Source organism: Rhinatrema bivittatum, chromosome 4, assembly GCF_901001135.1.
Source record: "Rhinatrema bivittatum chromosome 4, aRhiBiv1.1, whole genome shotgun sequence".
In the NCBI taxonomy this organism is placed as follows: domain Eukaryota; kingdom Metazoa; phylum Chordata; class Amphibia; order Gymnophiona; family Rhinatrematidae; genus Rhinatrema; species Rhinatrema bivittatum.
This window is the reverse complement of record NC_042618.1, coordinates 101080499-101102322: the sequence shown is the minus strand read 5'-3', so window position 1 is coordinate 101102322 and position 21824 is coordinate 101080499. Positions and strand designations below refer to the sequence as shown.

The 21824-nt window shown below is 42.4% G+C and overlaps 1 protein-coding gene across 1 annotated transcript in view; it reads right to left on the bottom strand.

Moving 5' to 3' along the window:
- Window positions 1–21824, bottom strand: part of DISP2 (dispatched RND transporter family member 2) — a 65508-nt gene that overhangs the window by 29662 nt on the left and 14022 nt on the right. Inside the window, 1 exon segment of the mRNA XM_029597443.1 lies at window positions 6541–6993. Within this exon segment, the coding sequence (XP_029453303.1) occupies window positions 6541–6993 (453 nt within the window).

Genomic DNA, 21824 nt, shown 5'->3' with positions numbered 1-21824 from the left:
TAAAATGAGAAGCTTGGGAGTAAGCACAAAGGTGGTGGCATAGATTACAAACTGGTAGAAGACAGTGTGTAATGGTAAATGGAACCTACTCTGAAGAGAGAATGGTTTTAAGTGGAGTGCCACAGAAATCAGTGTTTGAACCAGTTCTGTTCAATATCTTTGTGAGAGACATTGCAGAAGGGATAGAAGGTAAAGTTTCTCCATTTACGGATGTTACTAAGATCTACAACAGAGTGGACGTGCCGGAAGGAGTAGAGAGAATGAAATTTGATTTAAGAAAGCTTGAAGAGTGGTCAAAGATTTGGCAGCTGGGATTCAATGCCAAGAACTGCAGAGTAATGCATCTGGGGTGTGGAAATCCAAAAGAGCTGTATGTGATGGCAGGGTGAAAGACTTATTGGCACAGACCAAGAGATTGACTGTGGGGATAATAGTGTCTGGCGATTGGAAACAACAAAGCAATGTGACAAGGCCATAGCTAATACTAGAAGAATGCTGGACTGTACAGAGAGAGGAATAAGCAGTAAGAAAAAGGAGGTGATAATCCCCTTGTACTGGTCCTTGCTGGAGCCTCACCTGGTGTACTGTCTTCAGTTCTGGAGACCATATCTCAGAAAGGATAGAGATAGGACAGAGGCAATCCAGAGAAGGGTGACCAAAATGGTGGGGATCTCGATCGAATGACTTTTGAGGAGAGGCTGAAGAACCTAAATATGTATACCCTGGAAGAGAGGAGGTGCAGGGGAGATATGATACAGAACTTCAGATACCTGAAAGGTTTTAATGATGCATGAACTTTGAAACTTTTCCATTGGAAACAGTAGAACTAGAGAGGTCACAAACCAATTCCATAAGGAATGACTCAGAACCAACATCAGGAAATATTTCTTCACAGAGAAAGTGGTGGATGCCTGGAATGCCTTTCGGAGGAGGTGGTGAAGACAAAAACAGTCAAAGAATTCAAAGGGACATGGGATAAACACTGTGGATCCCTAAAGGCTAGAGGATGAAAATGAAAAAAAAGGGTGCATGGGGGGTAACCTATTCAGTGTGACAGTTACTACTCTTAGCAGAAGCACAGGGCTTATTACCTTTAAACAATAAGCCTTCATACTGTTGATGCAACTGCAACATCACTTTCTGCTTTGATGGTGGTATGTGGGGAGTGGGGGGGGGGGGGGGCCCACATTGGATTTATATGGCAACCAACACGGGCCTTGACTTTTACGGTCTGGGGTACTGATATGCAGACATAAGGAAAAATGCACAGGACTGCTTTGATGACCAAGTCCAAAAGCAAAAGAAGTCCAGCAGCATTGTCTGAATTTTCAAGAAGGCTCCTCACCGAGTAAAAATGTTGCTAGCAGGAATTTGTAATGGATTTGACAGTTGCTTTGTTTCTGATTGCAAATATTACTACCCTTTTCATAAAGACTGGGGTTAACTGCATGGACTACCCTTAAGAGAATCTTGGGGATAACCTGCACAGCGCAGCAGATATTACCATAAGAAGCTGGCTGGGCAGAATAGATGGACTATTTGGTCTTTTTCTGCCATCATAGTACTAAGTTACTGTGCTACTATGTATGTTAAGTTCCCATCCATGACCTCGGGAGCTTGCCACAATGATACCCAATTATAGTGATTGAGGAATTCCTGCCACATTCACAGATCCTTTTCAAACCACTTGCCAGCTGTATAAAGTGGTATTTTGTCCTTACCCATGCCAAGGCTGACATTTGCCTATGAAAAATATCTTTCCCATTGGTATGACCCTGCATGCAAACTTCAGCTGCCCTAACAGAGATTGGACCTGCCCGAGGGTTAGCTTCTTGAACTCCAATGCATGCTACATGGCCTTGGAAACCGCCATACCATATCAACTGGCACCTGTGACACCATTTCGATCGAGACCAGCTCAATACCCAGAAAGATCAATCTGTCAGTGGGACCTTTCATTTTGTTTACGGTAAGTGGGAAATCAAATTCCTTAGCTATGGCCCTAAATATATTCAATAGGCTCAGGGAATTTTCTGACAGATTAGGGCCCACAAATAACAAATCATCAAGATAATGTGTGAGTGACCCCACTCCAGCCCATTGCTCTGTCACGCAGCACACAAAAGTCCTAAAGACCTCAAAGTATGCACAAGAAACCGAACATTCCATGGGAATACACTTGTCAAAACAGTATTGGCCATGGAATATAAAACCTAACAATCTGAAGGAATCCAGGAGTAAGAGTAGTTAGCCTAAAAGCTGACTCAATATCGGCTTTTGCCATCAGGTCCCCATTTCCGGAATCCCGCACCAGTTCAACTTTTTGAAGGATAAATATTGCACTGAACAGTATGCTAGTCTAAGAAACTGTTAACTCCCAGTCTTTCAGGATTTGAGAGGTTATGAATCAGACTAAATATGCTCTCTTCTTTGTAAGGCACTAAATCCAGTCGTGAGATATGCAGATTGGCTATTTGGGGGTCATCAAATGGGCCCGCTACCCTACCCAAATCAATCATCTTCTGGAGCTTTAATTTTACCTGCCTTTTGTTTGCCCTGACAGATGCAGCATTCTTTAGCTGAAATGTACCCTCCAGTCCTTTGTATGGGATTCTGAACCTTAGTGAAAAATCATCCCATAGTAACTGTGCATCCTTACAATTTGCATACCTATTGAGCCATGTGCTCATTGTGTACAAGTATACCTGGGTTTTTGCCGTCTCAAAATGCATGGTGCGGTCAGAAAATAGGCCTCGGGACTCTCTTTTGGCACTACATGGCTGGGTGCCCTCCTCCACAGGGCATCCAGTCCTGGCTGGATATAGGGAACACCTCGGAGTGGCACAGGACTGCAGAGCAACACTAAGGCTGGTCTTCCTGTTACGCGTGCTGGACCTCTTATTTCTCTCAGGCTAATCCAGTGCCTGGTCCCTCGTCTCTGGCAGCAGTGGGCTGCCAGCTCCATCCTCGGGCTGCCCCTGGTGCCTCCGGCTCAGCTTCAGTTCCTGGTGTTCCGCGTTGGGCCTATCCGCGTGGCCTGCAGATAGATGCCACTGCCCAGTGCCGTGTCCCTCCCTAGACGTGTGCGCATCACTATGACTTAAGTAGGGCCCACGGTGGGAACCAAGCCACAGCAACGGATAATGATGTCAGAAGAGCTCCGGTACTTAAGCCTGGGTTCCGCTTCCTCAGATTGCCTTTGCAACAGGTCTCCTTGCTGGTCGAGTACTCGTTGCCTCCTTGTGATCCTCCTCGTTCCTGATCCTCGCTGACTTCGGTTCCCGTTCTCCTTGTTCCTGTGTTCCTGATCTTCAACCTATCCTCGGATTGCTTCTTCGGATCCTGACCTCTGCTTTGCCTGACCATGCCATTGACTCTCTCCAAGGCCGGACCTCTGCTTTGCCTGACCACGCTGTTGACTCTCTCCAAGCCTGAACCTCTGCGTTGCCTGACTACTCCGTTGCTTCTCTCCAGACCCAGACCTCTGCATTTTCCGACTACGCTTTGGATCTTCTCCTCGTCCAGACCTCAGCTTTGCTTGCCTCCACTTCTAGATTGCTGCCAACCCTGACTTCAGCTTGCCTCTTGACGCCTCTTCAGTCTACGTCCTGGACTTGGCCTATTAGGCTTCGGCCTGTTCTTGCCTGGGTGCCCCCTATCTGACTTTGTTCCTATTAGCGGCCGGGTCTCCGGGACTCCGCCTCATCCAGTATAGACTCACACTTCCCTCTGTTGCTGTCTCTGGGATGACTTCGATCCTTCCATCGACTACAACATATGGAGGCCCACCTAAATCCAGCCGGCCCTGGCACCCAAAAGCTCAACCCGCGGGGCTGGTATTGGTGAAGCGCCAGCCAGCCTCCGTACATCAGCCCTCTCTGTCTGCCAACGTGGGGACCCGTATGTCCCTACCTAAGGGTTGCGTCAACCCCACCTCGGCCCAAGGGTCCACCTCTGGCACAACACTTCTGCCTAACCAGCCCCCTTTCCCGCAGGTTGAGCCATTGGGTTCTGGAACCAGCAGATCTCTGCAGCAGCAGTACATCATAGTGAGTCTGGAGCAACGCTTGGATCGGCTGGTAAGATTGGGGCAAATCTTGGACAGGCTGGTAAGGCTGAGGCAAGGCTTGGACAAGCTGGTAAGGCTGAAGCAAGGCTTGGACAGGAACAGAGTGCAGGTAAGGACAGGAACTGAGGCTTAGGCCACAAGGCAAGGCAAGAAGTAGGAAGGCCCAGAGGCCACAAGGCAAGGCAAAAATAGGCCTGGGTAGGCCACAAGGCAGCAGTGGCTAGGTCAAGGAACCAAGGGTGACTCGATGCAAAAGCAAGGAGGGTTTGCAAGGCTAGATTATGTAGGGCTGAGGCTTGGGAAGGGTAAAGACAAGGAGAAGGAGCTTGGCAAGGCTGGAGACATGGGTTGGGTTGCTGAGGACTCCTAGTGGCTAGGAGGCTGCACTACAGGCTGAGTTTGATGAGCTATAAGGAGCTGATGGGGATAGCATGGAATGGAGCTCCAAGGAAACTTTCCCTGGTGAGGAAGTATCTTAGAGTACGATGAGCCTGCGTAGACCCCTCATTCTTGGTCCCATTTTCCTCCTTCCCCCACCTCCTCTACAATTCAAATTTTCCTTCCCATGGTTTTAGATTCTATCCCCAAGATCCTGGAATTGCTCCATCCAACCCCTAATCCCATATCCTCCATTTACTGATTCCCCCTAGTCCCTCTTCTTCCCCTATCCCAGATTCCTAATTCACCTCTGGCATGAGAAAAGAAACCAGAGAGGGGATGTTAGGGAGAAAAAGAGCCAGAGAAAGAATGATGGAGACAGAGAGAAAGACGTCTGTGTGCATGGGATTGACAGGATAAAAAAAACAGTGGTAAGTTTCTAAGAAATAGTTACCAGGTCAGGACTAGTGGTGACCCCCACCTTCCACTCCAGCAGCAATGGGGAAAAGGAAACAAGTTCAAAAAAGGTTCCAGGTTGATGACCTGGCATGATTTAGCAGAAAATCACCACTGGGGACGAGCCAAAGATGAAGGGCCAGAGAGGGGATGGGTGAGGGGGCTTTGAGAGCTTTTATAGGATTGATATATGAATTTTTAGAAAATGTTGCATATGACATTGTGGGATTACATAGGTCTCGTGTTCGGATGTCACATCAGGGATATCTATTCATATCTGAAGAAAGGATGTATGTAGTGTCAAAAGCTCATGCACCATATTTTTGGACAATTTTTCTGTTAAGCCAATAAAAGGCATCAGAACGTTCTAGGAATGTGACTTTAATTAGTAACTCATTGCAAGTTCTATGTACAATTTTTATTTTATTACATGCAGAGATGTGATGAAGGGTTAAATAATAATTTGCAATCCAGGCTTTCCTGCTCTGAGGAAAATTTCAAGTAATTCTTGGTATGAATGTCAAGAAACCCAATCCATTGCCAGTAAGTATCACATTCCCCTCTGTATCTGACAGGGAATGGGGGGCATATGGGTTAGACTGATGTGTCTACTCATGAGGGGGAGGAGTGAAAATAATTTCAGTTGCCCACATTACCCTATTTTATTTCTCTGGGCATGCAGGTGTAGGAATTGGACTGCTCGTCTTGGGGAATATGAAAGTAATAAAGCCATTGTCCTCTCTACCACATCTTTGTTTGAATGGAACAGATACGGTGAAAACTCTCCTTCCTTCTGTGGTGCCGTGTTGTTATCTATTAGGGATTGGAAGAATAAAGATACAGCTGGCCCCTTTATCCTATTCTTTCTCTGGGGCCGAGGTAATAGGGTGCACTTGGCAGCGCACACAGTTTAACCTGCAGTTGTGTGCAAACTTTACTGCTGAGGCAGCAAGGTATTTTGCACACAAAAAAATGAACATAAAGGTTAGCACCTTCTCATACAAATCCCATGCTGCTAATAATGGCAAGTAGCTATTATCCCCTAATGCAGAGAGGTGCGCTGGCTTACCTCGTGTTTTCTCAGTGCTAGAAACTTAACTCCTAGTCTGAAGTGGAGTAAAGTTTCCAGGGTCTATGGGTGGAAACTGGAGTTCCAGCGCCGGGACCTATAGTCAGGATTTTATATGCTGAAAACATGCTTTCTGCACATAAATCATGTTTTCTGCATATAAAATATATGCATAAAAGGTGCTTTCTGCACCAAAAACATTTTTTGTGTGTGCATAAATCATGTTATGTGCAGAAAACATGGTTTGTGTGCACAAATCATATTTTTATGCTCGCTAAAGTTTTTCTTTACGCACATTTTTGGGTCTATGCACATTTTTTAACTCGCAATGCATTAGTTTACCATTAGCTTACTGCACTGGGCGCTAAAACAATTTTTTAGTGTGTGCATTAAGAAACTGTGCACAGAATTTCAGCACACACTTTTAACACTCAGCTTATTACTCTGGCCCCTCTGATGGGACAGAATCTCTGTTTGTGAATGGGCAGAGCTGTAAAGTAGTAATTCTTCTGTCCTGCTGTGCCCCATAGCTATCCGACAGATAAATGAAGGATGATGTGATATTTACCTGACCGTCACAATGTGATGCTGCACTGGTCGAGACTGCCGTTCGTCATGCAGCCACTGCTTCCATTGACATTCAGTGCTTTGATGTTGAGAAATATCTGCTGAAGGATTCACGCTGGAATGGTGTGAGCACAGAGTGCCCCTCTCTTCGTGGCCTGGGAGGTGGGGCATGCTGTACGTGGCTCTAGCCTCTTGCTGTTGGCAGCTGCAGCACTGATGCAAGTCCCGTGAGTTGGAAGGCACCTGTCCATTGGATTGATTAGATGTTGGTCCATGGGAGCAGCTGGAGGAGGGCAAATGATCTCTCACAAAGTTGGGGCAGGCCCTGGGCAGGCAGTGATGAACCCGACAAGCAGAACTTCCTTCTTGGGGAATGGCACTGCTGTGTTCTTGAGGTCTCTCTATCTCTGGCGCATGGTCAAACAAATGGCAGGATTCTGAGAACAGTTTTGCTCTGCAAGAAGAAATTAAATGAATGTAAAATTTAAAAAAAGGATCTGCACCTACGTTCACATTTGCTAGGTTTGAACTTTTCCTAATGGATTGGAGAACCTCTTGCAACCTTCAGCTTCAGGTTCTGGGGAGGACAATATTCAAAGCCATTTACGTGCCATGTAAATTGGCTGTCTGGAAGTTGCCCTTCCTTAATGTGGATAAAAGTACCTGCATTCTACAGGGTACACACTTTAAGCTACATTTGGGGGAGGTATTCCCAGAGAGCCTGAGGCCCTATGTTTAGTTGACAGTCTAAAATCTTTCAAATCCTTGCTGAAAACATGGCTATTTAAGCAAGCGTACGAGTTGATCTGAGATTTGTCTAATCGTATTATTGTTTTATGTTAGCTATAACTGATCTGGTCTCATGTATGTCTTTTATGTGATATGTTTGTGCATATTATTTTATGATTGTACTACCTGTGCATCGCCTAGTTTTCTTGCTTTAGGTGGTTTATAACTACAAATAAAGATAAAGATAAGGTGTGTTTGGAGCAGGATAGGAAGATAATTCATGTAGACTGAATTTTCAAGTCTAGGCGTGTTATTGTGCATAGAAAATCTCCCTGCACAAGAAATCAGTGCAGAACTTAGTGGGTACAGCACATACATACTTTCTATTTGAAACTTGGTGTAAAGACTGCGGGTAACGAGTACCTGTAGACTTTCTCTAAAGCAGACAATCTGGAAATTGCCCCTTTAAAATTTCTGTTGTTCGTTTAACCCTAGCTTTAAGTTCTTCATGTTCCTTTCTTCAATGGACCATTGCTTCCTCTGACTCACTGACTAATTCTTTTCTATTTGTCTTCTATTTTCAGTAATCAGGTCTCTTTGATATTCACATCAAGTTTTTACTTTCCTATGCTTCTGTTAATGTCTTATTCATTGCATTTCTAATGTCTTCTGGATGCTTCTGATATTGTTGAACTATGTGCCTGGTAAAGTTGTCTCTACAGATCTTTTAAATGGGAATTTTTTATTTTAATTTACTTAAGAACATTCTTTTTTTAAGCTAGAGACTCTAACCGAAAGCAGGTTGTGAAGATTGGACTTGTAGCTGTAAATTAAGTCTACAAATGGTGCCATTGGGTCCTGTCTTGTTTCTGAAACAGAGAGAGAGAGAGATGGTGCGTTCCTACCCCAAAGATATGGCTCAAGGAGGCCACTCAGTTTTATTTATTTGCTTATTTATTTTCATATTTATCAACTGTATCTCCCCAAAGTGGCTACAGAGTGGTGTACAAGATGCAACAACCAATCATAATACAAGATATAATATTAAATGAAATTAAAATACACAGTAAGTACATAAACATCTAAAAAATGTAGTTAGAAAGAAATTTTAAAAAGTATGGAATTGTATCCAACAATGGCCAACTTGCATTACTCAGATGTGGCTGCAAACAGCCATCTTTTATACATTTTCTTAAAAATAACTAAATCTTTTAATATTTTAAACTCCATCAGGATGGAGTTCCAATAAAAGGACCCCACACAAGAAAATACCTTCCAACTTACTTTTATCAGGAATCTTAAGGAGAGAAAGTTGGGAAGAATGAAAGGATCATCCCAGCACATAGTACTGCACACTGCACTGTAGATAATGTGCAGCATAATATAAAATTTTGAAAACAAAACATTTTTAAAATTCAATCCTTCTAGTTTTTGGGAGCAAGGCCTTTAAAATAGATGAGATTTGATCCCAGGATCTAGTCCTGAAACCAAACTTGCCTCAGTTTTCTGTGCCACATGTAGCCCAGCGAGCTGATATTTTGGGAGAACTATATAAAAAAACCATACTGGATCAGACCAAAGGTCCATTAAGCCCAATATCCTGTTTCCAGGTGTGGCCAATCCAGGTCACAAGTAGCTGGCAGGATCCCAAAAGGTCGACAGGGATAAGCAGTGGATTTCCCCAAGTCCACCTTAATAATAGTTTATGGACTTTTTTCCAGGATCTTATCCAAACCATATCCTCTAGCAACAAATTCCAGAGCTTAACTATGTGTTGAGTAAAAAAATATTTTCTCTTATTAGTTTTAAATGTATCAGCTAGAGTTGGAGTAAAATGCAGTCATGATGTAATTAAGGCATGGACTATTGCAATTAGATCTATTTTTTCCCCAAAAGACTGCAAATTGCAGATATTTCATAAATGGAAGGAGCAGGCCTTTACTACTCTACCAACCCTTATATGCAATGTAAAGTGTTAATCTCTTGCCTAGGCATTATCACTTTCTTCTGAAGTTGCATTTGCAGGCAATGAACCTTTAAGGAGGGTCCTTAAACCCCCAAAACTTCTATCTTTGAATGATTTAGGCAGAGCTCATTCTTAGTTAACCAAGCCTCAATCTCTGTCAAGCACTTATTAAGTCTGTCCAGATTGTGCTGTCAGTTGTCCCCAAGAGATCTGTACAAAATCAGAATACATCACATATTTACATTCTGCTTGGCAAATCCCTTGAGCAAATGGTTCCATTTAAACATTAAATAAGGTAGGTGATTATATGGAGCCTTGTGACACTCCATATTGTAAGAACCAAGACACTGATAGCTAATCTCGCAGACATATTCTCTGAGGTCTGCTTTATAGAAAATTTGAAAACCATATTAAGACCTTGAAAGAGCATTTAGAATATATTTATTATTCCTTAACAGAATTACTAATTGAGCTTGCAAGCTGTGCAAAGTCATCACTTCTTGACAGAGCTCAAGTGGTCTGGATTAATAGATTTCAAGTTACTAGATGGTAGGATTCTGTCCAAGGGAACATGAACTAAAAAGGTCTCTCGGTTTAGTTTCTTTAACCTCTTTTTGAAAAATACTCAAAGAGTTCCTACCCTTCTCCATAACTATCTCAATATGAGAATCATATTCTAGAGTCAAAAATACCCTTGAAAAAAAAAAAAAAGATAGAGCACTAAAAATGTCAGCAATTATCCCCTTTAGCAGCAAACCCGCTGGTGGCAAACATGCTGCCCCGACAGGGCCAGCTTTTACTGCCACTGTCGCTGGAAATGCTCTCAAAAGTCTTCCCACCACAGCAGCAATGTCAAAGTGAAGGCAGGGAAAAGAAGGCCAGGCAAAACCTCGCTGATGGAAAGGAGGAGACAGGGAGAGGCAGGCGTCCATCAGAGCAGCTCCCAGCTGAAGGTGTAGGCCGGCTTTTGCCCTGACATGACCATATATTCCTAGTGCAACACAGCATCTGGACACTATTTAGTGATATGACCTCAAGTTCATAATGACATGAAATATGACACTAAATAAGAACTGTAAGGCAATCTAGGCTGCCCAATTTATTTCCTGGTGCAATGCAACAGACCCCAATGTAATTTTGACTTTCCCTTCACTTCTTTACCAGTAGTGGATTCTCTGTGCTCATCTCATGCTTCCTTGAGTTACATTGTTGTTTTTGCCTGTGCTGGAAGGCTGTGCCATTCATCCATCACTCTTTCCATACAAAGAAATACTTTCTGATGTTACTGCTGAGTCTACCCCTTTGGATCTTCTTGGTCTAGAAATTCTTTTCCATTATAAAGGTTTGCTTCTTGTACATTAGTTATACCTTTGAGATATTTGACTATCTCTAGCCTATCCCTCTGGTCTCTCCTCTCCTCTGTGGTATGCATATTTAGGTCCTTAAGTCTCATTTCATTGGACTTTTAGTATAGACCTTGCACCATTTTGGTAGCCCTTCTCTAGACCACCTCTACTCTGCTTAAATCCTTCCACAGGAATGGCCTCCAGAACTGGACACAAGACTTCTGGTGAGATCTCACCAATGACCTGTATAAAGGCATTATCACCACCTTCTTTCTACTGATTATGCTACTCACTAAGCACCCCACAAAAAACAGAATTACACACAAAATTACATATTAATACAAGCAGAAAGTATCTGCTCCTTTCAGAGGAAAGTTCAAGACCTATAGTATAGACCTATAGTAATCCGCTTTGATGTACACTTTGAAGTGTCAAAAAGCGGAATATAAAAATCTAAATAAATAAATAAGACAGAAACCTTCCCTTTGGAGTCTCTACACTCCTTCTCCTAGAAGAAACCACCAGTGGGGTATACAGGAATATCCACTCTTTGTAATAAAGAATGTCTATTCCCTTAATAAGGCAAAGAACCTTTACACTTATCTCACTCCTCATTCTGTGTACTTCCTTAGCAGTGTCCACTATGTGCTGATCTCAAGATTATCTGCAAATAGACAAATGTTTCCTACTAACACACCTGCAGTATTGCTCACAAAGGACAGGACATATCCTGAGGCACTCCACTGATCACCCTTCTTTCCTTAGAGTGATCATACTCCCTATTATCCCTTGATTTTGTCCATCTGCCTTTGTCCCTAGTCAGCCTGCTGCCTGAGAATCATTTTTTTAATGTCTATTTGTATGTGATGCAATACCATAAAAAACACTACATAAATGGCAATAAAACACATATTATGCTGAGCATTAACTCGGACATCAGAAAAAATGTGCCAAGTATTGAAAATAATTCTTTGAAAAGCAACGTCAAGTCTGAAGTACGCCTATTGCTCAGGAAAGCATCCCTTTCACCAAACTGATTAATAGAGAGCTGCTGAGATGGTGAATCTTTTCTTGCCTGTGTATAGACACTTACTAAAGAGTAGAACTACAGTATTCAAGGAAAGGATTTTCAGCAACCGGGAGTACTGTGATCAGATGTTAGTGATGCAAAACACTACAGAGAAAACACTGGCACAATCCAACAATGTTAACAATAAATGTACTTACTGAAAGCAGAAGCCAAATGCCACCAATGCTGCAATGCCCAGAAAGAAATCTCAAATGATCCTGTCCTCTAAGGACTGCTTTCCCATTGGTACAGGAAATCTGCACTGATGAGGGCTCCAAGACACCAAGAGAAATTACACAAGCAGGGCCGGATTTATATGCCGAGTGCCAGTAAGCAGTGGGGGGGAGGAGGGACAGGTTCAACTTCCACCGCCACCCCAAAGTGGCAGTATGGGAGGTTGTGAAGGAGAGGGGGCAAGGGACCCCTAATTGTCCGATCTATTTCTTCATCTCGCTGGTCCTCCCCCCCCCCCCCCCTCCCCCCACCTCTGAGTTACAGCAGGGCCCAGCTCCAGCAGTAGCAGCAGTACAACTCTAAAAAACAAATCCATTGTGGGGATCTTGCCACAGGTCACACTCTCAAGGCCCTGCAGCACCCCACCCCCTCGTCCCGCAAGGACGTCCTGTTAATATGGAAACCCGTGCAAGGGACGTGGCTACTGCAGGGCCTTAAGAGCCTGTGTACAATTCTGGTTGCCGCATCTCAAAAAAGATATAGTTGCAATGGAGAAGGGCGACCAAAATAATAAAGGAGATGGAACAGTTCCCCTATGAGGAAAGGCTAAAGAGGTTAGGGCTGTTCAGCTTGGAGAAGAGACGGCTGAGGGGGGATATGATAGAGGTGTTTAAAATCATGAGAGGTCTAGAATGGATTAATGTGAATCAGTTATTTACTCTTTCGGATAATAGAAAGACTAGGGGGCACTCCATGAAGTTAGCAAGTAGCACATTTAAAACTAATCGGAGAAAGTTCTTTTTTACTCAATGCACAATTAAGCTCTGGAATTTGTTGCCAGAGGATGTGGTTAGTGTAGTTAGTGTAGCTGTGTTTAGAAAAGGATTGGATAAGTTCTTTGAGAAGTCCATTACCTGCTATTAATCAAGTTGACTTAGAAAATAGCCACTGCTATTACTAGCATCAGTAGCATGGGATAGACTTAGTTTTTGGGTACTTGCAGGTACTTATAGCCTGGATTGGCCACTGTTGGAAACAGGATGCTGGGCTTGATGGACCCTTGGTCTGACCCAGCATGGCTTGCTCTTATGTTCTTAAGAGGCCCCACACTGAATTTTCTTTTTAGAGTTGTATTGCTGCTATTGCTGGAGCTGGGTGCTGCCGCAACTCGAAGGCAGGACAGGCTAGAAGCATGGAAGCAGCAATACAACTATCAACATGAGGGCCTGTATACAAGAAATAGGATTCATAAAATCCAAATATTTTCTGATATAGAAACATCTAGCAAAACCGGTATTTTATACATTGTCCATTGTATTTTATATTAATAGTTTATCAATGTATTTATGGTTGTAATCTACATTGAGCAGTCTTATGGAAAAGCAGAATATTAATTTATAAATAAAATTACATTTGTAGATTAAATTAAATTGATATGCTAAGAGAAACCCCAAGAAAGAAAAGATTATCTTTAGACAAGGTCTTGCTTAAACCTTCACCATGCGCCTGTGCCTTTTGCTTAAAATGAGAAAACCAATCCAAGACAAAGTGTCTTCTTTAAAAACAAATTCATACACATATATAGAGCAGTTGAGGAATCTTTTATACTACTCAAATATACACATTTATTTGACGGGCATTTTGAAAAGCATAATAAAAAACAGCATTGTATTTATTTAAAAAATGTGCATGCCTGCAGCTGACAGTTTATTTATAATAGGGGCGTGTCCAGACATTTTAAAATTCCATTTATGTTCATTTCTAAAAATGAAATAAATAGTAAACAAAACAAATAAACAAAACTAAAATGAAAAACAAAAAAAAGAGTTTCCCCCTCCCCCACTAATGCCCCCACCCAGAACTCTCTTATCGTGGGTTGGGAGAGATTCTGATTACTCCTGCCTCACCACTGTTGCTACTGGAAAGGCTGGGGTCAATGTTAATTTTAGCTGTAGAGAATAGCACTTTTTCTCCATAGCTGCAGATCATTGTTTCCTTGAATTGTTCTGGAAAAGTACCAGATTGCCAAGGTGTATTGAAGACAAGCTGTAATGGTTCAGCTAAAGCAGCAGCAAGTGAAATCCTTTAACCAATTTGGATGGGCACGGGTCCAGAGAATGACTGCTGCGCTTAGCTTTATTTAAAACTGTCAATATTGCTTTGCAATAAACTAAATTGAAAGAGTCAATAACTGGACTAATATTATCTAAACACCAGTGGTACGCTCACTCGGTTCTGATCTAATTCTGGGTGAATCTGTTCAATCTTTTGTGCAAAATGGAGAGAATAACATTCCCTTTAACTGCATCGGGGGTTTCCCTAGGTTCCAGTCTTCACTAGTTCAGAAAAGGGCCTGAGCATGGCTTTTTGACTGAATAAGCTTCTCCTAAAAAAAAAAAAAAAAATTTAGTTTCTTAATCTTTGGATTATAGGCTTTCATATATTTTCTATAATTAAACTTATCCTCTGCTTTTTCACTACTCTGCTATATCCATTTAAGTTGTCCACCTAATCTTTTCATCTGGCGAAAATCCTCTGTAAAGAAAGGCAAGCAATGATAAACATAATCAGTTCGTTTTCTTTTTTTACAGGAGCTATTTAATTTAAAACATACAAACGTGACGTCAGAAAAAGACCCCTGTATCATTTCCCCACTTACGCGGAAGATACGGAATTTGTGCACACATGCACGCATCCATTTACATCTGAGTGCACGGGTACGTGTGTCCAGGATATTTTATAGCATGCATGCATATACGCATATGTTATAAAATGACCGTGTCCCTGGGCATGGGCCAATGAATGTGCACACGTCTGCCCGCGCGCCTGTTTAAAAGTTACCGTCTTACTGATTGATTTTAAATCCCCTACGTGCGCCAAAGCCGGGAGATATGCGCGTGACTTGGCCCAGCGCACGCCGCGTGGATTTTAAAAACCGTGCGAATATGCATGCAAATCCCGATACGCGAATACAGATTTTTCACAAAAAGGGGCAGGGTATGGGTGTGATGTGGGCGGGGTATGGGCGGGAAATGGGGAAGCCAGAACTGCACCATGAAGTCCGCACATAAGTATTTAACCACAGAAGCGCGCGCTGGGGTCCCCTACCACATAACTTTACTTCTGCTATGGACGGCGTAAAAGTCAGGTAACAAAAAAAAAACCGAGGCTAGTCAGTGGGGTTTTAAGGGTCAGGGCTAATAGGGTAAAAGGGAGGCAAGTTAGCTGGGGGGTTTAAGAAGCCCTCTCTTTTACTGGGGTGAACTGGGAACAAACTGAAGAAACAGGTAATTGCGTTGGCGTGCGTATCTACTAAAATTCCCCCCACTTATTCGCTTGAGTCGCCATATGTGCGCATCAATGTAAAATTGTGCCCACATGTAAGCGCATATAGCCGATTTTATAACACACATGCGTATACACACATATATGTGTATGCTATAAAATCGCCACGTCCATGTGTGCTCGCCGGCAAATGCGCACATGTGCGCCCGTACGCAGGTCTTAAAATTTACTTCTTAGAGTTTAGAGAGCAATTTCCACAGAGATTTACTGGGTAAACTGGCCTGCCTGTAAAACTGGCCTCCTTGACCAGCTACAAATACTTGAGGGCTTCCAGATTGCATGGAGTTTTATCCATAGTGAGGAGAGATGTTCTTGTTGGGGAGTTAAGATCAGGGAAAAATGCAATGCATGCAGATTAGATTTTCAAGACTATGCACACTGTTTTACCTCCATTTTGCAGCTTGCCTTGCAGAAAAACAGGTGCAAATGCTCATGGATACTTTTAATCCCCGTACCTTGTTGGCAATTTCCAAACAGAAAGAAGCTGGGACTTTGCAGATGCATGGGCTTTTTGGAGATTGCCCCCTTAGGGGTGAATTTTCAAAGCCATTTAAATGCATAAAACATGGATTAATGCACATAGATGGCTTGTTATAAAATGTCCTCCTATAACTATAACTTTAACTATAACTTTGTGCATGTCAAATATGCACAAAACCTGATTTTGTGCATACTTTATGTGCCCAACAAAAGAGGCATTCTGTGTGTGTGGGGGGGGGGGGGAGGGGGGGTGATATAGTTTGACTTTATGCACACATGTTTCATTTTAAATAGTAGCGGGCGGATTTTAAAAGTCCTGCTCGCGTAAATCCGCCCGGATTTACGCGAGCAGGGCCTTGCGCGCCGGCGCGCCTATTTTGCATAGGCTGCCGGCGCGCGCAGAGCCCCAGGACGCGCGTAGGTCCCGAGGTTTTCTGAAGGGGGCGTGTCGGGGGCATGTCGGGGGCGGGGCCGAACGACGCAGCGTTTTGGGGGTGGGACGCGGCGTTTCGGGGGCGGGCCCGGGGGCGTGGTTTCGGCCTGGGGCGTTTCAGGGGTGTGGCCATGCCCTCTGGAACCGCCCCCGGGTCGAGTCTCGGCGCGCCAGCAGCCCGCTGGCGCGCGTGGATTTACGTCTCCCTCCGGGAGGCGTAAATCCGTGGATAAAGGTAGGGGGGGGATTTAGATAGGGCCAGGGGGGTGGGTTAGATAGGGGAAGGGAGGGGAAGGTGAGGGGAGGGCGAAAGAAAGTTCCCTCCGAGGCCGCTCCGATTTCGAAGCGGCCTCGGAGGGAACGGTGACAGGCTGCGCGGCTCGGCGCGCGCCGGCTGCCCAAAATCGGCAGCCTTGTGCGCGCCGATCCAGGATTTTATAAGATACGCGCGGTTACACGCCTATCTTCTAAAATCCAGTACTTTTGTTTGCGCCTGGTGCGCAAACAAAAGTACGCGAATGCGCTTTTTTAAAAAATCTACCCCTATGCGTGTAAGTAGACACACAGAGGTTATGCATTGCAAAGTGCAGTTGTAACTTTGTGCAGGTGAGTTTCTGCGTATAGATTCGCATAATTCTCAAAACAAACGCGTTTGTTTTGAAAACTGCTGCAGTTTATGCACGAAACTGCTGTGTAAGTTACCTGCATTGCTATAAAATCACCCTCCCTATCCAGGTTGCCTAGAGAGGGCCATTTTATTTCATTATGCTGTCAATGAGACAGCTTGGCAACTCAGTCCATCAAGGTTGCAAACAGGCCAGAGTTTTTAAGGTAACCAAGAAGCGTTAATGAATCTGTTATTATTCTAAACATATGCAAATGATGTCGCTATTCAGTGCGAAAGCCGACAGCCGGTGTACCACAGTGGTGCGAAGGCTGCAGGCTTTCACAGGCCTGCCCCCCTCCTTCACCCCCTGCCCCCCGTTTTCACAGGATTCACCATTCTGCGAAAGAATGGTGAATCCAGGCCTAAGTTTGTACCTGAGGCAATGGAGGGTAAAATGACTTGCCCAAGGTCACAAGGAGCAACAGCAGGACTCAAACCCTGGTCTCCTGGTTTGTAGCCCATTTGATGTCATATTTGTATTTCTACAATTGCTAAAAGGATGGTGGATATTGCTCCTTTTAATTTTGCAATAGTTGGGACGGCTGACATCATTCTCTTGGATATTTGATATTTGACATTTTTTGGAATGCGAAATCATCTTTGAAATTTTCCACATTTATTTAAAGGACAGTATATCCTGATCTACATCGCTGTATTTGGCTTTAAATAGGGTTTTGTTTGTTTGGGGTTTTTTTGTGTGTGTTTCTGTTTGGTTTTTATTATATGGGCCCATAAGTTATGGTGGTCCTACATAAAAATATTTTGTAAGGAATTGGTTTGTAGAATATTGATATCATTATATATTTCTAAAATTCTATGTGATTATTATTGAAGCTGTGCTGATAGTTTTTATTCTTTGTTTTCTTTTTAGTATTCTATTTTATATCAGGTTTATAGCTCACTGATAGCTCAGGTGTTCTTTTGTTTAATTCATCTGCATTCCAGTCTGTAGTTGCACAAACACGAATCTCAGTATTAATCTGGATATTGCCTGATTAACAGAAACTTAGCTTACTGGGTACAGCCAATTGATTTTATGTCAGCTTGTTCTACTGGTCACATCATTTTTTCCAATGTAGATCTGCAGATGGGGGTGAGGGCTGGTGAAGTGTAACCATGATTATTTTTTGATAATGCAGCAGCAAATAAAATGGAGCTTGGACAAACATTTGATTCTAAATGTCTCCTGGTAAAAATTGATAATCTGCTTAATGCTGCTATTTTGTTAGTTTGTAGGGCTCCACATGATAATCTTTTCTCCCTGTCCTTGCTTATGCAACAGATTATGAATGTTAATTTGGAAGTTAACCATTTTAAGGCTATGGGAGATTTTAACACTCATTTTACCTTAAAATCTATTGGCTCAGTGGCTGATTTTATTGCAAACATAGCCTCACAAAGGTTCAGCCAGTTTAAGTCATCTATCCAATGTAAAGGCTTTATTTTAGATTTGATTTTTCTAGAAGAGTCTGTGCTATATGATTTTAGTTTTGAAGATTCATCTATTACCCCTTTTGTTTGGACACACCATGTCTTAGTTGCTTGCTCAGTTTGTGGTACCAACGTAGCTCAAAAAATCCAAAAGTTCAAATTAAATTAAAGAACAAGAGTGAGATAATTGCACTTCATTTAATGGCCTCTTTAGATGATTTAGCTCAGTTTTTGGAAACAGCCATTGAAAAACAGTTAGTTATATACTGAAACACTGTATATATGGTTTTAACACCAGGTAGACATCCAGGAAGGTGTGGAGAACATAAGAAGAGGTCTAACAAAGCTTGAGGAATGATCTAGAGTCTGGCAACTAAGATGTAATGCTAAACAATGCAGTCATGCATTTGGGTTGCAAAAAAGATATAGCAGAATTTCAAAAGGTACGATTCCCCTATGAGGTTAGGGCTCTTCAGCTTGGAGAAGAGATGACCGAGGGGAAGATATAATAGAGGTCTATAAAATAAGTGGAGTGGAGTGAGTAAATGTTAATGAACTGTTACTCTTTCAAAGAGTACAAAGACTAGGGGAGACATAATGAAGTTACTAGGTGATACATTTATAACCAATAAGAGAAATTTTTATTTTTTACTTAACACATAATTAAGTTCTGGAATTCATTGCCAGAGGATGTCGTGAAGGCTATTAATGTAGCTGCGTTTAAAAAAGGTTTGGACAATTCCTGGAGGAAAATTCTATATTCCATTATTAAGGTAGAGTTGCAGAAATCCACTGCTTATCACTGTGATAAGCAGCATGGAATCTTTCCTTTGGGATCCTGCCAGATACTTGTGACTTGGATTGGCCACTGTTGGAAACAGGATACTGAGCTTGATGGATCTTTGGTCTGACCCACTTTGACAAGTCTTATATTCTTAAGAATAATTGCTGAGAAGAGGGGCAGCAAACAAGACCTAGGGAATAGTCTCAATAAAGTTGCCCTGGTGTTACTGAATCTTTCACCTCAAGCTCATAGATCAAATCCAACCCAAGTCATTAGTGACTTTAAAGTCATTTGGTTGCTCCTGTGAAATGCACTGTGACTCAGTCCATACCCAGTCTCATGTTGGTATTGCTATAAAAATCTGCCAACACAACCTGTGTGTTCTTGTTTATGTGCAGCGCCATATAGATATCAAAATACATAAACTAAAAGAAGTAGCAATGAACGCTACTAATCCAACAAAAAATGCTAAGACACATTGACAGTGGGGAAACCCTGGGAAGGATAACAAGAGGAAAACATTTAAACAAGGAAATATTTTTACTATTATCTTTAAGAAAATGTCACTGACTGTGACAGTACAATATTTTCTTTGACAGAACGTTCTACCTTTATGCATGGATGCAAAAGTTAGCTGCATTATTTCAAAGGTACATACAAATATGTTATTAAAATTTTACTGTTAAGTGATTTGTCTTAAAATTTCTGTAATTTCCTGCCTGCAGTTCTATGTACCTTGAGAACAGTAATGCTTGAAAGAGGGTCATGAATAATAATATACATTGTATTTGATTGGTTCATACAGTATGTTAAACAATATCTATGATATCATAGCCAGTGGAAACCAATCAGATCTTATAGGTGGAAGGTAGTGTATAACATGCTTTCAAAAATAGCTGCTTCTGGGAGTGCAGTAGATTTTTAGAGAAATTAATAAATAGCCATTTATTTTATTTGTTTATTTTTAGAAAAAAGGTGGCTACATTCAAACTTAACATTTCAAAACAGCAAAAATGCTTTTTAACATTATCTACTCTCATCTACAGTAGCTTAGATCAAACATATATACTGGACCCTCCTTCCTGTTTTATCCCTTCCCCTCCTCCCTTTCTGCCTCCCATTTCTCCTTCCATCTCCCCAAAACCCAAAGGGTCATGTTCAGAGCTAGATTTGTAGCATTTCTTCTCTCCCCTGTTCATTTCAGCCAGTTGCACTCATCTCATCCATAAAACTTCCACATACTCTATTTTTTCCATCAACTATGCATTCCAAATTCTATTACACCATTGCTGCAAACTGGGGTGACTAATTTTCTTCCAAGCTGCTGCAATTTCACAAAAACCTATGACTAAACATTGAGAGGTTGATTTTAAAACGAGCGTGCATGTGCCCATACACGTGCGTATTAGCATGCGAGCTAGGATTTGCTCAAATTTTTAATTGTGCATGCACTTTTGCACTTGTTTTATAATGCACCAACCTAATTTTAAGAGGTTACTCAAGCACAGCTGGCGTGCATGTGTCTTCAATAGGATCCTGTCGGCTTTTACTCGTGCATGTCAGCGAATTTTAAAACCTGCTCACGCGAGGCACATTCCCAGTTTTCCAATTAGTCCACCAGTTTATCCAGTGAATAGCGAGGTCTTTCAGACCGCCTCTGGTTCTTCATCCTGCACGCTGCCCAGTTCATCTGGACCCCTCCCCCTGTCCAATAAGCCCTAAAACTTAAGATCTACAGACTTGCTCCTCATCAGGAGCAGCAGTGTAGTTACATGGCTATCTAGCGTGCGCCCACTGCGGGTTTCGTTTTTAAATTTCAGAGTTTTGCGTGCAGGTCTTGGCCCTGCCCTGGAAAGCCCATACCCTGCCCATGCCCCGTCCCTTTTCTGCCCTCTTATTCCTTACACATGCACAGGTACATAGCGTGGATTTTGCATCTTTTAAAATCCGCGTTGCTCACACGCAGCCCACTTATGCACGTATGTGGGCGGTTTTGCATGCGCAACGCTTTTTTAAAACCAACCTGTGAGTGACCAATTTATCATTAGTGCAATAGTTTTCTCCTGCGTGCACTCTCAAGTATAAAGATCCAAGGGTCTCATGTCAATGTATTCCCTATAATCTGTTGTACTACATTCTGAATGCTCTTCAGTACTTAACTATTTCTGGACAGCCCCAGCACATGAGTGCCTGTCTATCCACACACCATCCACCACTCACTACTAGTTCCTGCATAAATCTTACTCAATTTATAAAGGGTAAGATGCCAGCTATATAATAGTTCACAGATGTTCTCTTTAATCCCAGATGAAATGGAGGTATTGGCAGCTCTCAAAAATTACCCGCTATTGCTCCTCTGTGACTTAAAAACCAAAGTCTCTCTCCTACACAATCATATGGTTAGGCTTTATTTATAACATAAGAACATGTGATATGCCATACTGGGTCAGACCAAGGCTCCATCAAGCCCAGTATCCTGTTTCCAACAGTGGCCAATCCAAGTCACAAGTACCTGGCAATTACCCAAACATTAGACAGATCTCAAGCTACTATTGCTTATTAATTAATAGTGGTTTATGGATTTTTCCTCTAGGAACTTATCCAAATCTTCTTTAGACCTAGTTACACTAAATGCCATAACCACATCTTCTGGCAATGAATTCCAGAACTTAACTATGTGATGAGTGAAGAAGAATTTTTTTCGATTTGTTTTAAATGAGCTACTTGATAACTTCTTGGAGTGCCTTGTCCTTCTATTATTCGAGTGAGTAAATAACCGATTTACATTAACTTGTTCAAGTCCTTTCATAATTTTGTAGACCTCTATCATATCCTCCCTCAGTCGTCTCTTCTCCAAACTG